General features: G+C 32.2%; 3 protein-coding genes across 10 annotated transcripts in view; 1 reads left to right on the forward strand and 2 right to left on the reverse strand.

Moving 5' to 3' along the window:
* Positions 1–2,974, reverse strand: part of LOC148304177 (reversion-inducing cysteine-rich protein with Kazal motifs-like) — a 49,483-nt gene extending 46,509 nt beyond the window's left edge. The window contains exon 1 of the mRNA XM_088268513.1: positions 2,815–2,974. Within this exon, the coding sequence (XP_088124639.1) occupies positions 2,815–2,974 (160 nt within the window). The remainder of the gene's footprint in view (positions 1–2,814) is intronic.
* LOC148304178 (uncharacterized) lies at positions 2,872–13,167 on the forward strand. Of its 3 annotated transcripts, none has more exons than XM_088268514.1 (11): positions 2,872–3,306; positions 7,798–7,981; positions 8,455–8,630; positions 8,743–8,946; positions 9,767–9,887; positions 10,101–10,271; positions 10,354–10,475; positions 10,577–10,720; positions 11,079–11,178; positions 11,245–11,421; positions 11,511–13,167. In XM_088268514.1, exons 1-11 carry the CDS (start codon positions 3,290–3,292, stop codon positions 11,721–11,723), a joined length of 1,629 nt encoding a protein of 542 aa, XP_088124640.1. In that variant the 5' UTR covers positions 2,872–3,289; the 3' UTR covers positions 11,724–13,167. The 3 variants fall into 3 exon arrangements, with proteins under 3 accessions (XP_088124640.1, XP_088124642.1, XP_088124641.1); XM_088268516.1 differs by lacking the exon at positions 2,872–3,306 and adding an exon at positions 6,292–6,446; XM_088268515.1 differs by lacking the exon at positions 2,872–3,306 and adding an exon at positions 6,481–6,620.
* A 1,578-nt stretch (positions 13,168–14,745) lies between these two features.
* LOC148304179 (uncharacterized) overlaps positions 14,746–20,166 on the reverse strand; it is a 33,097-nt gene continuing 27,676 nt past the window's right edge. For 4 of the 6 annotated variants that reach the window (XM_088268506.1, XM_088268508.1, XM_088268512.1 and 1 more), the window contains 8 exons: positions 19,377–19,602; positions 18,943–19,179; positions 18,181–18,498; positions 17,127–17,309; positions 16,185–16,336; positions 15,939–16,064; positions 15,422–15,823; positions 14,746–15,345 (listed from right to left, as the gene is read on the reverse strand). In XM_088268506.1, the coding sequence (XP_088124632.1) occupies positions 15,240–15,345; positions 15,422–15,823; positions 15,939–16,064; positions 16,185–16,336; positions 17,127–17,309; positions 18,181–18,498; positions 18,943–19,179; positions 19,377–19,602 (1,750 nt within the window). In that variant the 3' untranslated portion in view covers positions 14,746–15,239. The remainder of the gene's footprint in view (positions 15,346–15,421; positions 15,824–15,938; positions 16,065–16,184; positions 16,337–17,126; positions 17,310–18,180; positions 18,499–18,942; positions 19,180–19,376; positions 19,603–20,166) is intronic. The other 2 variants (XM_088268507.1, XM_088268510.1) reach the window with 2 other exon arrangements.

Consider the following 20,166-nt stretch of genomic DNA (forward strand, 5'->3'; position numbering starts at 1 on the left):
TTCGTTACCCAGAGTTTTCCCAGATTTTTTTTACCTTTGCACGAAATATAAGATAGCAATCGTTAAAATAGAAATTAAATTCACTTACATGCAGGAGTAGATACAAAAATTTACAAAGTTGCTTCGTAAGTGTGAAAATAATAAACCGTAGCTGTAATAAGAAGTTACTTCAGCCAAAAAATAATAGATTTTTCTTTCATAAGTGCTAAAATAGTGCTCGTTTCGTGCGTTTTAATATCCTTTTTTTAAATAGCACTCAAGAAATATATTTGATATCACGACTACTTAAATTGTTTCAATTGAGATTATACATTTTATTTATAACATCATGATTATTCATGATAAGCGTTTAAAGATCGGCTAATAAATTCACAAATTGGGGACGTATCGAATTGAAGATATTTCTTTAATAGAAGTTAAAAGAAAGACATGCGATTGTATTACGAAGGGTTAAACGTATGTTAAACTCTATCAAATATGTATTGAAATGGTTTAGGTATATTTTGCGCGATATACCGTACTGTTTGTAGGACTAAACCATTTTATTTACTGATTATTATCTTCTACTTCTTCCGGTCTTCCTAATGAGGAATGGACCAGCTGCTCCACTGCGAGACAAGCCCACAGCCATGATATTTCTTCATATTCTTCGCCACTTTTCCATGGTTTTTGGCTTAGAAGAGGTAATACTTTGAACTTCCCGATTTTTGCACATCCGTTGCAGGATCTATATCCGGTCTCTCCGTGATTTCGGAGGATTCTACCGTAACACCACATTTTTAAGTCGTCGAAATAGAGATGAACAGTATCCAAGACTTCTTCTACACATTATCACGGACAAGACATAACACTACCTAATCAATATATTATAGGCATGTAACGATCTAACCTGAAATCTTTGCCATTTCCTTAAGTTGGAAATCAATACAAAGATGCAATTTATTATTGTTATTAAATATCCTAAGTATTTCAATTTAATATATGAAAATAATAAGTGAAGATGCCGAAACGTGTACATCGACTGCCAATTGTCAATTATGATCGATTCTAGGATGTTTAATAAAAATCTATGTCCTATATATCCAACCAATTATCAATTGTACATCAATGTACCAATCAAATGATAATACCGTTATTTGGTGCAGATATTAATTATATTACTGATATTATTAATAGAGAAGACAAATTAATTTAGCCAATGATACTCAATTAGAACCGAGACCGGTATCAATGTGTTGATATGGGGGAGAGAGTAATGTTCCGATAGTGATAATTATTACAGTAAAAGTGACGGATCAACTTCAAAAGAGGGTCTATTGACAATTATGAACGTTTTTACTTATTGAAGAGTATAAGGGTGCGGGTAATTAGAGACTTCAGAAGGGATCAATACCGATAATTGGACGTAATCGTTGTGGTCATTCTATAGGGTATAAATAATTACAAAATGATTATACTACTGTTCTTCTAAGAATAAATCGATTTTATTTTTAATGAAGTTGACGGCATTTTATCTGTATTGAGCATGTATATATCATATTTATAATACAATATGTATGGCAAAAAATTTAGCTTTTATATATTATTGTAGATTTTAATCTAATAATATGTCAAATATTTCAATTTCTTTATACTGAACGAGAACGCTTAATTGATTTCTTGATTTTTCCAAAATTTAATTTTTAAATGAGATTTTAATTTCTTCCTAAGGATGACAGAATGATTTAAAATTATTTTCCAACACATAAAAACATTAAAAATAACGGTAAATTTTCTTATTTGGATTTTTAAAATATTTCTACCGAATTAGTAACAATAAAGGGTATGCTGTAAAATAATGATATTTATTATTACATGATATACCTAATACACTGAGTGAAGAAAAATAGTCTTAATATAATAGTTATTTTTATATTACAATAAAAAACCATTTACATTAAATATGGATAAAAGTATTTAATTTCAATAATAACATTATCTTTAAATATTTATGTTTGTTCATTATCGTGAGCACACCGCGAAAACTGACTAAGTAAATCTGTGTTTTGAGAAAAAGTTCATATGAAATGTTTAAAAATTGTGCAGGCTTTGTAAAGTTAACTTAATAAATTGCTAAAATAAAACTTTGTTTTAAAATCCTCTAAATATGTTATTATAACTTCATAATAATGTCTACCGGTTTCAAAGGTAACCACTTCTTTTTCAAGACTTATTATACTTATTATACATACTATATACATATTATATATAATACTTATTATATATTATATAATATAATATAATACTTATTATATATTATAGTCTTGAAAAAGAAGCGGTTAGCTTTGAAACCGGTAGACATTATAATTAAGTTATAATTTAATATTTATGGTGATTTTTTTTAAATTATGAAATAGAAAATCACAAAGTTATTGCTTCAAATATAAATTTTAATTAAATTGCTCTAACATTTTTATTAAAGGTGATTTTTGTAAACATTAATTTTGCCCATTTATTTTAAACACATAAATTCCGTACTCCTGATCGTTTTCTTTATCATTTTTTCGGGGATGTATAAACATAATATAAATAAAAATACTATAAATAAATATACATAATATAAATATAATATAAAAATACAAAATGTGATCAAAATTGATATTTGAAAACTTCGTGTTTATCTTTTTCAGTTCATCATCGTCGATCATAAGGCACCCGTCGCTTCACAATTTAATTTAGACGTTCTCAAGTCCCAATTGGAGGAATAGCGCGTCATTCAAATTGGTGAGCGCATTAATTAAGTAGATGATGAAGTGATCCCCCTCCCCGCCTCACCCTGCCCCCGCACCCCGGCGCGGCTGCAGATGAGGAGCAGCATCAGCAGCGCGCTCCAGCAGTACACGCCGCTCTTCCACTGGTGCATCTTCCGGCGCAGACTTCTGTACGTCCGCATCGGGAAACTGTTCACTTCACGAAGTGTCACTCGCGTTCCCATCGCACATTGTTATTTTAACGTATGACATGTCTTATCGAACTCGGTAAACAAATGAAAATATCTCGTATCCGCGGGACATGGTCGCGTGTCGTCGCGCGAGCAGCGCGGAGACCGGGCGACCGTAAACTAAACAACCGGCGGCGAGGGACTTGCGGCGTACGGCGTCCGGCGCTGGGCGGAGCGAGGAGCTTCCCGATCCCAATGCGGGTGACGAGACTGACGATACGCGGGACTTGGCAGATTCCGACTAGAATCGCATGCCCGTGATGACAACAAAATAAATAACGCGTCGTGTTTGTTTACTTGGCAAAACTGATGAAAATAACATCTCGGTACAACATTTTGAATGTGTTCAAATACTACTAATCCCTTTCACTGCCTACACCGGGGTACTTCTAGAAAATTGTTGGTGGAATTGCAAACATGTATTTCACAACATTTTGAGTATGTCCAAATAGTTGTTCACAAATCTGTATTTTCTCCTATTATAGGAGTTATTTTTACATTATTTTTTGACATCTCACCAAAGATAAAGAAGAATATGAAATCGGATCATATATTTAGAACTTTCAAGAATTTGAGAAGTGTGGTTGTCAATAATAGGTAGAATTGGTGAATGTTACACGTATGTAAAGTGATCACTTGATCCTATGACGGTAGTCAGCCCCGTAAATGCCCAGACTTCCATATTTTTCTTCATCTTTGATGAGATGTCAAAAAATGATCTCGGTACAACATTTTGAGTGTGTCCAAATACTTGTTTACAAATCTGGATTATCTCCAATTGAAGGAGTTATTTTTCATATTATTTAATGACATCTCAACATAGATGAAGGAGGATATGGTGGTCTAAGCATTTACGGGGCTTACGACATGTCGTAAGCCCCGTAGATGCCCAGACTTCCAAATTCTTCTTCATCTTTGTTGATATGTCAAAAATAATATTATACTTGTATTTATTTAAATTGGCAGTGACAGGGATATTGAAAGCTTTTTTAATGTAAATTCACAGTAAAATTGGGATACAATTTTGTTTCACATTTTCAATAAATTTCACAACTAAGTTTTTTAAAAAATTATATCATTCAGTAAAATCCAAAACCTGTCTTATTTTTTAAAACTGTATGTACCTATATACGAAATTATTTTTCAAGGAAAATTCGCGAATCTGCACATCGGTTTCTCTACCTTTCATAACGAATTTTCGTTTCAGGCACCTAAAACTAGCTGAGCATGCTAAGTTTTGTTTGTCAACTATTTTATTTAGTTTTAGGCGTTTTATTCAATTGCTTTATTTTTGTAAAAGTAATTCGGTACAAACGTCGAATATCCTGTAGAGTCATTTTCAATATAAATTCATGTCATTATTCGTTCATCCGCTAGATGTATCTATACCAGGGGTCGGCAACGTGTGGCTCGCGAGCCACATGTGGCTCTTCAAGCAATTTGTTTGGCGCTTTCTTTGTCAAATTCAAAATGACACTTTTTACAGAAATTTCGATACTTTTTTTTGAAAATCATTCTGTGCAAAAAATAAATTAGAACTTTCAAATGAGTACGTACTTTAGTTTTATTCTGTCTTCTTTACTTAATAAATTTAAAATGCATAATAAAATACATAAATCGATAAATATTAAAAGATACCTCTAAATATTTTTTGAGTAATAGATATACTCGTAATTAAAAATACGGTTCATTTTAATGGAAAAAGGCATTATCAAAATCTTTTTTGCGCTGATTTATACATCTGTGGTAGATAGTATCTCTGATTAAAAATCTGTCACAGAAAAAAAAACTGTAATTGAATTTATTGAATGTTCATTTGAACATATTATTTGAACTTTTAACATATTATTATTATGTGGAAGAGGCGAAGAATATTTGCAAAGACAGAGTGGTGTGGCGTTCTATTATCTCTGCCTACCCCTGCGGAGAAGCGGCGTGATGGTTAGTTAGTTAGTTAGTTAAATTAAATTATTAAAAATTTAAAATTGGCTCCCCAAAAATTGCCAAACCGTTTTGCTACTCAAGTTTGGCTCTTTTAGTCCAAGAGGTTGCCGACCCCTGACCCATACATATTACAAGACAGGATTATTAGAGGCGCCACGCGACATCCTCCGCTCCGGAAAGGAGAGAGGTGCTTCCCAGACTGGTCCAACCCACGCTCAGCAAACCCAACAACTACAATATCATCCATAATAGTAGGACCAACGTAATCGCACTCGCAAATCAAATAAACATGGTGTTATGATTTTGCATGAAATGAGCCATTCAATGCCTGTTTTAATATATGCAGACATTTTTGCATATCCGATATGCCTTGCCACAAACGTAATAATTATTACAGTGATGGTAAGTGGGGGTCTTTTATAGATTTTTTATTCATTTATTTTGAAACATATTACATACATAAGTCGACTGTCCAAACTTAAAACACAGTAAGGGACATTTTTTTGTAGTGCGTTTTTTTTACATTTTTGTACTTAGTAGATTCTACTTAGTCAAAAAAATGCAAAAAAAACCTTCTACAAGTTACTGTGTTTTGAGTTTGGACAGCCGAAGTGTCGTATATAATATTCCCGATGAGAAATATCCATTACTATTTTTTTTCTTTCTTCTAACCTCTATCCTCACCCAGTGGTGCATAGGGCACCACATCGTATTGACGCAGTGTTATCTTAATCTTTATTTACATGAAGGCAAGGTGACCACTCTTGTGCTTCAGGTACCAGTTCAGGGTAATATTTAATAAATATTTTAATGTAAAATTACCAATATTTATTTTCACGCACCCCTCCCGGGGAATCGAACCCGGGTCCTCCAGCACGGTATCTAAACACGCTAACCGTTACACCACGGAGGCGGATATTACTCATTTTAGGATTTTTTTAAATTAAGGGTTTTACATTTTAAGGTTAAGGTTAAGAAGACTGAAACGCAAATAAGAAAGTAAAAATTATAAAAAATTGAAAATATAAATATAACTTGGGGTGTAATTAGTTTAAATATCTAAATACAATTATGAATGTAGTTGATAAAAGGGGCAGTGGAAGACCGAGAAAAACTTGCATGATCAGATTATCTTCAGTCAAGTAAGGAGTCGAAATAATCGGCGGGTATTATATGAGGAGATTTATGAATAAGAGGGGGAAAATGTTTTAAAAGACAGAGTCGTGTGGTGTTCTATTCTCTCTGCCTATCCCTTCTTAGAAGCGGCTAGTTTGTTGTGACATATAAAATACAACTTCTGAACGTTACCCTCTAGGCCTCATCGTATTGGCCCTAGCGCCGTCACTGTGGTTACCTGCTACGCTTGTATTGATCTCCATGAGCAACAGTTGCCATGCAACAAACAAATATATTATTTACATCTCGTTCAAAAAACACATCGAGTTACAAATTTTATAAATCCTGGAAAATATATTCTATTTGGAAAAGGAGTGAAAAAGAACGATATAAATTACCTAACTGGGTATGTGTTTTAAGGTGGAGACTGACCGGAGCATTTCGTCGTAACATAACATCGTAACATCGCTCGCGGCGAACATCACCGAGCATCCGAAACTATGGATGGAGCGCTCGCCTCGCTGTACTGACTGTCTGAATGCTCGCATCGTAACGTGTTACGTTACGACGAAATGCTCCGGTCAGTCTCCACCTTTATATGTATTACATATATACGTAATATTTTAGTTATATAAGTGCACTACATAAAATAAAATGAAATATTTTTGTAATTTAATGAATTACGTTTGTGCATTTATATAAAAAAAAGTAGGCAAACAGCCAGGTGAACTTAAAAATCAGCATTAGTAACGAAAACATCAAAATCTAAAGTAATATGTAAATAAGCAATAAAAATATTTGTGAGCTTTAATCAGAGGTTCATAAAAAATATATGTTCAGGAAGGAAAAATATGTGCATATATGCATCGAGCTAAATACTCTACCGACTGTGTTATGAAAAGAGCGATTCATATATTTTTCTCAATAAACAAATCAGTTTCATTTATAAAATATTTAAGAGTTGCGGTTAATATCTTGTTACATTAATATTCGGTTTATCCGTGTTTTATTGTGCATAGGGCGTTTGTCCACTACACGGAATTACACGGAATTTTACCGTCCGGCACGTCAGTTAGCGTTTTAAAACGATGATTGGCTGGGATTGGCTTGTGCTTTTGTCCATCTTTCTTCGGATTGGAGCTCTTGGTCGGTGCGTGAACACGTTGCGCAAATTCGATCACGCTTGACTGTCTTAGTCGCTTTCATTTTTCAAAACCGGACTGCCGGACGGTAAAATTCCTGGTAGTGGACAAGCTACTACCTGGAATTTATTTTTAATCCAAAAACGGTGTTTGAAGAAAATAATCAATTACATAAAATGTTACCTGGATTTAGAGAAAATTAAGTTGCGACTTTTAAATGTTAACGCTTTCCGATTCTGGAAACAGCATCCAGCACTTATTGAAATGAGAGTCATCATTAAAACTGTGATGGGCGTAATATTTTAATACTGATTAAAGAATTTGATTGGAATTTTTAAACGCACCGAAGACTTTTAAATTGATAACTTTTTCAATTTTTTTCTTACGTCACTGATACTCATTGAAGCGATCGTTTGCAAAGAGATTTTAAGCCGTTGAATTACAGTAACTTAAATATTGATAGTTTTACTGACAGTCCCGGGGCGCTTTATTTATGACAGTACTTGTTTTTTATTAATTTTTTATTTCATATGGTAAATTTAGAGTTTACATAATTCATTTATACATAGCTATGACTAATTTTATCTTAAATAAATAAAAATTAATCTGTTACAGTGAAAACAGAAAATTGGAAATGCCACGAAATCCCCTTGTCGTACATAAAAATGAATGGAATCGTCTTCTCGTCCAAGTGCGAGACGATCAAGCACTGAACGCCGCAGAACAACAGGCAGCTTACGTAAATGGGCTTAATGAAGCTTCCTACAACATGACCAAAACATGGGAAAACTCCTATGAGGTGCCTATTTCCTATTATATTACAAATACTGTATATTGAGCAAAGACGGCAAAACGCCAACATGAAAATGTTGTATTTTTAACTTCATTTGAAAATACAGTAATGTTAAATAGTTACTCCTCTTTTAAACAAAATCAAAATTGTAATTTGATTTAACACCTAAACACATCATTTGTTTTGCTTTCCTCACCTTCCTTACACACATTATACACCAGCGACAGCAGGTTTTCTGTACTGTTGGCAAGAAGCACAGCATCGTCAGCATACGAAAGGCAACAGACAGTCAAATCGATCATGATACTCTTTATACTTATTTGTATTGTTTTTAATTGTAATTTACAACAAATAAAAGAAATATAGAGTAATTTATTAATTTCATTAATTGATTCGGCAGTCACTTTGTGGTAAAAATCTATACATTTTTTATTTATTAAAGTACAGAATAAAGGACTCGTTATTATATCTATTCCTAGAGGGTGCTGCAACGCCAGGAGGAAGAAAGACAAGCGAAAAAAAAAGCCGAAGATGATTCCAGGATGGCTTTCTATAGACAGCTATTGGAAAGGAAACGTCTCGAGAGAGAACAAATGCTAGCAGATGCCAGAGACACATTTTTCAAGCAAAAAGATGAGCCGAAAACACTTGAAAGGTTGCTTTTTAAAACACACTGACGATTCCCTAGCTAGAAAATGTGTATTCTGATATATTTTTTAATTCATTTTTATCGCCACTCGTATTCTTATTTTTTTTCTTCTTTATAGTGCCTTAATGTGTTCCGAAGTTCTACGGGAACAGGAAAGTCAAAGGAAGTTTAATGAAAAGTTACGAGCAGAGCAAAAAGAAAGAGATTTACTGTATGCGAAGGAAATCAAAGAAAAGAGCGAGGAATGGATAGAAGAACAAAAGCGGAAATTCCAAAGGAGACGAGAGAAAAATAAAGAAATAGCCAAAATAATCAACGCTCAGTGAGTAGCAAAAATTTCATTAATACAGTTTATAATATAATCTTTAAAGTCTGCGTAATCGGAGGGCATGCATGACTAGATGTATGGATGTGAAGGAGGCGAGGAGTGTATGTCAGGACAGAAGAGTGTGGCGTTCCATCCTCTCTGCCTACCCCTGCGGGGAAACGGCGTGATGGTAGTAGTAGTAGTAGTAGTATAATATAATCTCTAGCTAGCAGTCTTGCACCTTTTAAAGTTCTTAGGAATTACAAAGGTGGGCAGTTAAATCCTCAGTATTGTTACCATCCGCCTCCGTAATGTAATGGTCTGCATGCTCGGCTACCGTTCTGGAGGTCCCGGGTTCGATTCCCAAGGGGGGTCAAATAAATATAAGTGATTTTTTCACTGTAATATTTATTCAATATTACCCTGGACTGGTACCTGAAGCGGAGGGCTGATCACCTTTCCTTCATGTGTAAACGATCAAGATAACACTGTGTTTATATGAAACAGTGCCCTATGCACCATTGGGGTGCGGATAAGGGTTTTATTATTTTATTATTTATTATTATAGTTACCATTCGTCTCGATACGACACACGTCATTGTAATAGACAGTAACGGAGTCTAGAAAGCGTTCCTACTTTCGGTTGAAATACCGTGAATTAAATTTTCACATGTGATGTGAAAATCTGGAAACATTGGAGCTGTGAATTCTTTTCTGTCGTCGTGCGCCGACAAAAAGTTTAGGAGTTCTGAAAGTCTTTTGAAAAATTAAAAATAAATTTCATCAAAATCTATAAATTTATCACCATGGAAACTTTTTTCTTTATTTTTGTTAGAAAACAGGAGGCTGAAAACCGACAAGAGATGACGAAAAAGGAAAAGTTTATGGAAGAAAGAGAAGACATTAAGAAGTCTAATGACGAAATGGAAGAAATTCGGAAGTTCGAAATAGAGTTTGTAAGTACAAATTAATAAATAGTAATACAAAATAGTCAAACAAATAAAGCAATACCTTTATAAACTGGCAGAAATTGGATCATACATAAATATATATAGTAAAATTTTTCAAAGTACATACTTCTACAATAAATATAGAATATGCGATCCAACCCATATTGAGACCTTTATGGTCAAAATAATTAAATTAAATGAAATATTCTCTATTTTTAGAAACTAAAAGAAAAACAAGCACTAAAAAAACAAGGAGACGATGCTGTCAGAACGATGAAAAATAAAAAAGAAGAAGAAAGAGTCATTGAAGAATTAGAAGACAAACTGATTGGAATATGGGAAAGGACAAATTGTAAAATAAAAAAGCTGACAGAAGAAAGGAGACAAGAAGTGAGTGGAAATAATTTTCATGAAAATAATAATCATAACATTTATAATATGTATATGTACATCAACATTTTGTTTTAATTAGCTTGTAGATCAAAAAGCAAAAGTGAAAAGTCTTCTAAAAAAAAATTACCCTAATTTGGAGAAAAAACGCCTGCAAAAAGAAGAAGAGAATTACTTGAGAGCGAGGGAGGTGATTGAAAAGAGGTAAAATACTGTTCATTTTGTAATTATTACATACAAATAATTTGCAAGTAAAATGAATAAAACTGGTGTGAGAATTGACAAAATATAATATTCATATTCAGGGAAGAAGCTCTACTAAATAAGAAAAAGGAAATGAAGGAGGCTTCAAAACAAGAAAGAAAAAAGAATTTCGAAGAATGGCAAACTAAGGACGCAGAACGGCGAGAAAATGAGGCAACATTCAAGGCGTGGGAGATAGCAAATAGGTTTATATTAACATATATAATATCATTATTTATGTGTTCATGTGAAATACAGAGTAGAGTAGGAACTAAATGAACCTACATATTTAAGATATTTAGTCGGTAAAATAATTTTAATTTCATTATAAGTGGAAATATTTTAAAATATTGATACACTAAACTTGTAAGATTTTGTGCGGAAGCATGAAACAACACCGGTAACTGCGATCTATGGACGGGGTGTTCAAATATTTTAATTAGACATATAACCAAATACTTTACAATGTACAATACAATGTCTGTACTTATATGTATATCAAAATACAAGATTGAACATAGAATTAAGGTTTTTATTGTGTGCTAAAATAAGTTAATTTTACAGATTTGAGAACTCACAGCATGCGCAACGGTTCAAGGAGCTCATGAGAGAAAAGAAGAAACAGAACATAGCTGAATATAAAGAATTTATCTTAAAACAAAAGGTAAATCGGTTTAAAAGTCGAATTGGCATGATAAAATGAGTAGCTAATAACATTGAATAATTTCAGAACGAGGTTCAAGCAGAAAAGGCGAGGCTATCAGCCGAACAGTACAAATTTTATCATACTGACAGATTAGCAGAAATGGAAGCTGCAGATAAAAAATTTATGACTTATGCAACTAATCTTGTTGAAGAATGTAAAGAAACCAACAGGCCTATCAATCCACTAAATAAAGTCATCGCTGTAAGTATATTTTAGATATTTCACAATAATGACAGTTATAAAATACATAAATGAAAATTAATTTGAATGTTTTTTTTCGAATAATCTAGGACTACAAATCAAGGTACATGAACCCGCCTAAAAGCGTACCAAAACATCTTAAAACACATTTTCCACCACGTGAGACAGAAAAAGATTTCTTAGAAAAAATAAATGCTTCTAAACTGAGAAAAGAAGAAAATAAATTAGAAAAGCATCCAGAAGTCAGAGAGCCTAGAAATGGCCCTACTACAAATGGACTGCAAAATAAGAACAATGATTAAAAACACAGTCTACATCTTCCAACAATGTAATTAATATATTTCCAAATTGAAGTGGAATGATCCCGTTCTGAGAAAATGAGGTATAAAATTCTGGATTTTAAAAGATAATCATAAAATATAAAATCAAACGATCCATGTCATGACATCCATATATATGTATGTATTATTTTTTTTAAACGATGAAATAAAACTATTATATTTTAATATAAATGTTGTGGTTACAAACAAAAATAGAAAAAATTGCATTCCATTAAGTTTATCTAAACATAATTTTCATTTTTTAAGCAAAATATCCAAATCGGATATGTAAAATATCCAAACCTTTGAATCTTGAATGCCTCCAAATACAATGGTCTCTACTAAATAAAAGCTTTTTCAATCCAACATAGATGGCTGTTGTGAACTCATATGTACTGTCATGAGATTAATGATATATCTAAGAGTACCAAAAATTTGAGTAGTGAGAATCATAATGATCATAGAACGTGCAGAGGGAATGTCTATTTAGTACAAAGATTACAGGTATTAAGAGACAATATCATAATTAAACCTCATCTATGTCTGCGGAATGAAATTAGATGGCAAACAATGTCTCCAATGCCTGATTTAGAGTTATTTAGATCTTACAACGTATGCGTATGTACTATTATATAACATAATATTATAGGGATCAAAAAGAAACAAAATGTCATATAAAAATCGTTTTATTCGCAATATTTGTGTTTTAAAACATCAGTGTCTATATGAAATAGATATTATTGTACTTGAGTTAAATCTTTTTAAAATTTGTACATCATCTTGTCATGGTAGTTAACTACGAGGTACATAATTACACATACATAATTATTATATTCTTTGGGTTCAAGTTTGTAAGAATAGGATATTACAGGTACGGGGACTCTGACTTATCCAAATATAATATTACTGAATTATTAATATCAAATAAATACAATTCTGCTATTGAAAATTTCATGTGAGATAAAATGACGTCATATTTGTAAATGTTACCCAAGACATGAAATTTATATATTTGACTATTGAAATTACATCACATAAAATGCATTCCTTTAAATCAGAACTTATTGAAAATGTTATTTTTAAATTCAAATTGTAAAAAAAAATGTTTTATCAGGTTCTGTTTTTAAAATCTACTGTACATGTAATCTAACAAATTAAATTGTTTCTTTAGGCACAAAGTAAACTATCGTAAATCTAAAACGTGAAATGTTTAAAAGAGGTAAATAAAGATTTATTTGAATAATTTTCTGTTTACTTTTAAAAAACTGGTGGACCAGCATTCTAAAAAGCACTAATTAGTCTTTCCTAAACATTCAACGGGTAAAACATAAATGCTCAGTTTTAAATTATAATATGCAAACTGGTGGCTAAGCTAGTTTGTACCTGTTATTTGGTTCAGTCAATAAAGAATAGCTATTTCACAAAACTTTTATTATCATCCTGAGACGTAAGTTGACAAACTCCTTCTGGGCATACTTCAAGAGAGAGTGAGTATGAAACACGATAAAGCAATTTTTTTAAATTGGTAATTTTGTACTCGAAGGTCAAATTATCACATGTTTACTCCTTCCTGTAACATACACCTGGATGAAGTTGGCAAAGTTTACAAATAAACCTGATGATATATCATTCGTTCTGCAACTATTGAGATTCAATTAAAATTAGATACCTAATCTGATACAAAATACAAGATAAAAAATAAAATTGTATAAAATCAAATGCATATATCGGTGATTGGATAAATTTTTAAGCGAATGTAAAAATACATAAATGCAATTATAAACCTTTTAAGTAAAAAGATTTTGATACACAAAACTATGGAATTATATTTCCATCTCAAGTCACTTTAGTGAGTTTTATAGAAAATTCGTTGTTCAAAATATGGCAAACCTATTCAATATTACTCGTAGTAAAATATGGCTAGAAAGTTGGTAACTTTGTATATATTTATAATCAATTAAAATATTGTGTTTTTTTATTGTGCATTGATAATGCTATATTCTAATAATTTCTAATCTGACCTCATACTTCCGTGAACTAAGCTACAAACTACTAGTACGCATTTTCCAAATATTACCTTTCCACATCACTTACTTTTAAAGACAAGCTAATACTGATCATCTTATTAATTGTACCGCTAAAAATAAAATGAGATAATGGTGACCAAGGTATGGCACGATATTACTAAATGCAAACATATTTTCAACCGTAAAGTTTTTTTTAAACATCAGTAAAAGTAATAATTCGTAAACCATAAAAACTATAAATATCATAAATAAAATTACAACCAGTCAATATCACACTATAACATACAAATTTACACATCATTATCTACGTAACATTTGTCGTTAGGTATGCATCAATATTTAAAAAATGCACGAATAAAAAAGTCTTTGAACAGTTCCTTTGTGCAGAAAAGAGCAGACTCGAAGGAATCGCAAGTAAAAAAAATTGCATTTAAATTAAAATCTTATACATATGCACTCGTATTTATAAATATTTATTATCTAATGAAACCTATGCACAGTATGTTGCCACACATCGCTTACATCAAACAAAAACTAGGTACAGTGAAACCTCTATCTATCGTTTTTAAAGGGACCCTTTGAAATAAACTATGAATACGGGATGAAGAAGTCAATACACAAGGACATACAATCGAGTAAAAATACCGTCCTCCCAATCTGCATAACCATTTTATCTGCATTGAAATTTTAAGAATACAAGTTTTAGATATAAATAAATGTATTTATTAAAAATAAAAATAAAACTTGAAAAAGACCCAAAGATCTTCAGACTTCTTCTCCTGTATCCATCAAACAAGCTTTCGATAGTCTGTTCCACACGTTGAAATATTGTCGTCGAATGTAACAAATTGAGAAAATTGAAAAGAATGTAAAAAAATTATATCAATGACAAATTATATCAAATATGTAGCATAATTCAAACGATGAATGGGGTAAAACGGTGGATAGAAACGATCGATGCGATCTATTTTTGTATGTATTTAATTAGGGGTAGAAGAAATAAACGACACATCCGGGAAAACGATTATTCGAGGAACGATAGATAGAGGTTTCACTGTATTTGGGAGAGAAACACAAAGGGCTCTAGAAACCAAAGTGATGATATTGACATAAACTTTTTGGTAAACCCGGTAAAAGACAAAATTATTCATTTATTTACTCTCCACATGCCTAGTATGTATATGCTCTCTTGCACATGAGGCACCGCACGACAGTGTAGTAGCCCTTACTGCTGTTAATTTGCATTGCTGCAGGGCATGTACTGGGGTACTTACTACATAGGCATAACTTCAACATACCAAGGATTTTTAATTAATTTTTTAAACTTAAAAATTAAAAGAATATATGTAAATATGGTAAAATGAGCAAGTAATTTAGGACAAACACGTATAGGAAAACTTACAAAATATGCTTACAAATTCTAAAACATTGTCAAAAATCTTAATACCAATATTAACACTTAATTTAGGAATCAAGGAGGATCTCGGGGAGACTTGAGGGCTTGCTGCAGTTTGGCATCCAGCTGGCCGATCCTTTCCAAGTATTTAGACACAATAGGTGAAGTATCGCCTCTGTAACTGTAATCGGTGTAAACAGGATTACTATTATAATCACTTAAAAAAATATTTCGCCATTTGTATTGCGTAAACTTACATTCGGCTTGGGAAATGACTATCGCTGGCATTTCGAGATAACGAATCCTGTTTTGTTTCGCACAGCCTGGGAGAATCCAGCGTCGATTGACACCTATCCGAGTGACAAAATTGTCGGGACGGATTACTTTTGAGTCTATGAGGAACATTCTCATCTAGGAACACCGATTGGTCCACCCGATTTTGGTTGCGAGTGGTCCGACCGCTCTCATCACCCCCTGGGTTCCTATGAGTTGCATTATTTTTGGTTCCCGTCGTCCAACTTTTATTAGAGGCCTTGGAAGAATGATTTGCGACGGTCGCATCATTAAATGAATGATTTGTCTTTCTGTCTGATTCTGACTTTTCTCTGTGACTCGCATTATATGAGGTAGTGGGTAAGTGCGAGTAGGACTTGCAGTTACTATAAAAATAAAAATAAATTACTTATTATTAATTAATGTTTAAACAATATTAATTATATTTAATTGGAAATTTGTTAAAATAATTCTGTAAATTTGCTTTCGAATATAACTTACCGCAATTCTGTAGGATAAACATTAGGTATATTTAGGTGTATATTGGCTCCTATTCTATTCCCCGTATGCCACCTTCTGACCAGATACTTCATCCTAAATACTGCTATGATAGAAAGTGTCACGCACCTAAAATATAAAAGCCGGAAGTCAAGGTAAAAAAGAGAAAAATCAACATCCATCAATGAACCAAATCATAATTAGATGTCGATCATATTAAAAAAAAAAAATTAAGCGGAAATCTCTCACTTGAATCTGTTAGTCCTGGGTGAATTAGAAGTATTTTTCCAGTGCTGCAAGAGGAATCCGGCACTAACTATTCCGACGAGATATCTTTTCTGCCAAACCAAAGCTTTACGGTAACTGTCCACTCTCATGTAGCGTCCATAGAGGAAACGGACCTAAAATTTCAATTACGTGTCATTCCACAAACTTATCTGCACAATGGAAAAAATGGGACTGACAAAATGTCTTACAGTTTATGATTGTCAAAATCATTTCAGCATCAACAATGGCAACAGTGGCCATTATTGCCACAAGAATTCTACAGTAAGTTTGTTACTGTATCAAATAGTTTCTTAGCAAAACTGTAAAACTGAATCACGCAGAACTATGAATGAGTCAGAATAAAAATAAGTCATGTAACCTCATTAGTGACATAGGTAAATAAATAAGTATTTGGTATCTGGAACAGATCAATCTTACTTTCGTTATTAACGTGTGGTAAACCAAAATTGGAAAACTGGGGTCCACCATATCGCTCACTCCTTTCAAGAACGTCATAAATCAAAAATCGGCAATTTTCAATTGTGCATGTTTTCGGAATGCCCAGAAAATGTACTATATCGCAGCAAAAGAGGCATATTTTTAACTTAATATTTACCCGCTACAGGGCAGAATGTGTTGTTTTTGCATTTTGAAGAAAAGTTATTGTTTAATGATTTTTTTAAAAAACTAAATATTTTTCAAATGGAGAAAAAACCTTCAGGTTTTACCTAAAAAGATCTGTTACACAGTTAAAAGTTCAATAAGTGGCTTGATATTTATTTTTAATACATTGTATTATATTTTTAAACATTAAAAACGTTGTCCTGAAAAATCAAGTTTTTTGATTCATGACATTCTTGAAAGGAGTGAGCGATATATTATTTCAATATGATTTTACACAAAATAATAAAGAAATCATTTTACCTGTTGGTCAAGTCCTTCGGGAAGATTGGCTAAGGATTGTGAATGCTTCGCTCCCATCTTTAGTTGGTTTTCGAGCATTTTGACTTTAGCTTGGAGTTCCCTTCTCTCTTGGGTTAATTCTCGGACCGTTTCTGACATTTGGATATTTTCATTTATGTTTCGTCTCAAAAGGTTTTCCAATTCCTACAAAATTTATAAATTACTTTAGTGTTTCATTCAAACAACATCATATGTATCTTTCTAGATACCTCAACTCAAATTTATAAATAACTTTTTTGAAAAAAAAAAGTGGAAGTCTGGACATTTACAAAACGAACCACCTGCCTTGGCTGGTTAAATACAGTATTTATGTATAAATATGTAATTAGATATAGGTAGTCCAAAATACAGTTACGGTACTAAATATACCAGTCAGATAAACTTCTAAATAGATAATTGCCCCGCACCAGGATTCTAACACAGGACCTCTGACGTCCGGTCCGGTCAGGTGCTTTAACCATTAAGCTACACGGACAGTTATCAGAAAAATTCATAAAACCATATAAACCAATCACTGGTTTTAATCGACTAGGACTTCTCGTATCGCATAGATGACTGCGTAGCTAAATTAGATGAAACACTTGATATATACACACTGAATTGTATATATGTGATGAATTCATATTGTTGTAGTATGAAGTATATTCCTCTTTGTTATTAGTAAAAATCATTTAAAAATATATAATTAGTAATGGTCAATGGTCATGCTCTCAATATTATTATACTTTAAACATTTATTAATTTTATGAAAAAGTTAAATACGTATCCAAATGTGAGTAAACATGGAATAATTAGTAAAAAACTAAAATTAACAACATGCAACATTCCAAACCTAGTGTAATGTAAGTAATTGCGATTTTTAAACCATTAATACTTTTTTTTAATACTTGATTGTAGAAATGTTTTATAGAAAAATAATAAGTAAATTTTATTTACCCTCCTAGACTAAATACCCTTTACTGTTAAATTAATAAAATTGTATCGTAATATGTAATGGAAATAAATGTAATTTTACCAATAAAGCTTCATAAGTTTCTGCATTCTCTAGTTTCCTTTGCGAATCAAGTATTTTGGACAACTTCTTTTCCAAGTTAGCATTTTCATTTTTTTGTAAATGCAACATTTCACTCGAGTGCACAATTTGCAAATGGAGTTCGTGATTTTTCTTTTGTAGTTCGGCTACCAACACTTTATATTGTTGGTCTAATCCTGTTTGGATATTTAGTTTTTCCCTCTCAAATGTGTTTTCAAGGTTCATTATCCGAGCTTTCTCATTATCCAACTGAGCCTTTAACAACATTACTTCGCTTTTAAGGGACTCGGAAATCTCCACCTTCGAACAAAAGTAGAGACCACAATCCTTTACAAACTAACAAATCATTTTCAAAAGAAACTTAGAAAGCAGTAGTACTAGGAAAATATTTCAATAGTGATGTATTTCTTTCGTAAAAAGTAAAAATATTGCAACATTTTTTCGTATACTAAAACTATAAGATTTACGGCAGAAAACAGCAGAGACGTAAGATAATGTTTGTAAACATTCTCTGCCCTATAATGGGAAAAAACTTATAAAAGCTGTTTTGACTTTGGCTAGTTTTTTTGACAATTTTGTTCATTCAAATGTTTTATGTTTCAAAAGTTTTTAGTTAATAAAGCGGTAATTAAGTTAGTTAATGAAAATAATGCACATTCAGTATAGTAAGTATTTATAAAATTGGTTAGTGAATGTAATAAATGTAACAAATCAGGCATTTTGTTTGATAATATAAAAACAAACCTGATCCTCCAATTGAATGGCAAATGCATCTCCTCTTTCTCCCTGGCCCTTTCCAGAATGACTCTTAAATTCATCGGAAGATAAAATATTTTCTCGGTTTTTCAATGTTTCAATTTGGTTTTGTAATTTCGCCGTCAATACTTTTTCCTTTTCAAGGTCCATTTGCAAACGAGTTTCGGATTCATTTGCTAAATCAAGACGGTTTTTCAATATCCTGATGACATTGGAGTCTGGACTCTGTAATATAATATTGAATTAATACCTAGTTTGGCACGGAGGAAAAAAAATGCGCAATGATAATTTTTTTAATTACAAAAACCATAAAAAGAAAATAATACCGTGGAACATGATTTTTTAAAATTCATTTCAATATTGCTAATAATAATTAATTTAAATGATGTAATAAAATTTCAATATAAAACTGATATACGTACATTAATAATAGGATTATTTCTATCCGAGATGGGAGAGGTTTGAATTTCCTTATGAAGAGTTATTGATTTATTTTCTATGTTTGCTAAAATATTATTCAATTGTATTTCACGGTCAATCAACATCTGTTTCACATTGCCAAGTGCTTGTTTCAACTTATCATTATCAGACAGCAGTTCCTCAACATGTCTGTCTTCTTCTAAACTAATTATATTTTTTACTTCATGCCTGAAAAATCATGTAAACAAAGAATGTGTATTAATCATGTATTTAAAGTGTGTAATATTTCCCTTATTGACATAGTGCATTTATAGTGCCACCTCTTCCAAAGCTCTAGGACGCATGAAGGTGACCAAAGTGGGGAATGAAGGGGCCAATATAAGGAAACGGTCACCATCACCGTTCCGTCAATGTTTAAGTTTAACTATGGCCTCAATCTGAGGTGTTGTGGTACAATGGTATAAGGCAATGAATAGGATCTTTAACCCTTTCAAAGCCGGAAGGTATTAATATGGCCATACCCAGCAGGCTGTGATTTTTTTCAACCAAAATGTGAAAGCTTTTCGAAAGATGACTGTAACTTTGATAGTATTGGTAAATTGTAATATTTTAGTATTTCTTGATCTTCCTAATGATCTTTCTATATATTGTAATTAAAAAAATTTGCAATTGGATTTGATATTGGCTTGGGACAAGCCCAAACGAGAGCGCGTTTACGCAGTCCTTTTGTATGGCCAGCCTGGCGAGCACGGAATTGGAGATATTGCGCATAAACGCGCTCGTAACAGCGAA

Source organism: Brachycentrus maculatus, unplaced genomic scaffold (assembly GCF_059751285.1).
Source record: "Brachycentrus maculatus isolate JH-2025_06_01 unplaced genomic scaffold, ASM5975128v1 h1tg000326l, whole genome shotgun sequence".
Lineage (NCBI taxonomy): Eukaryota > Metazoa > Arthropoda > Insecta > Trichoptera > Brachycentridae > Brachycentrus > Brachycentrus maculatus.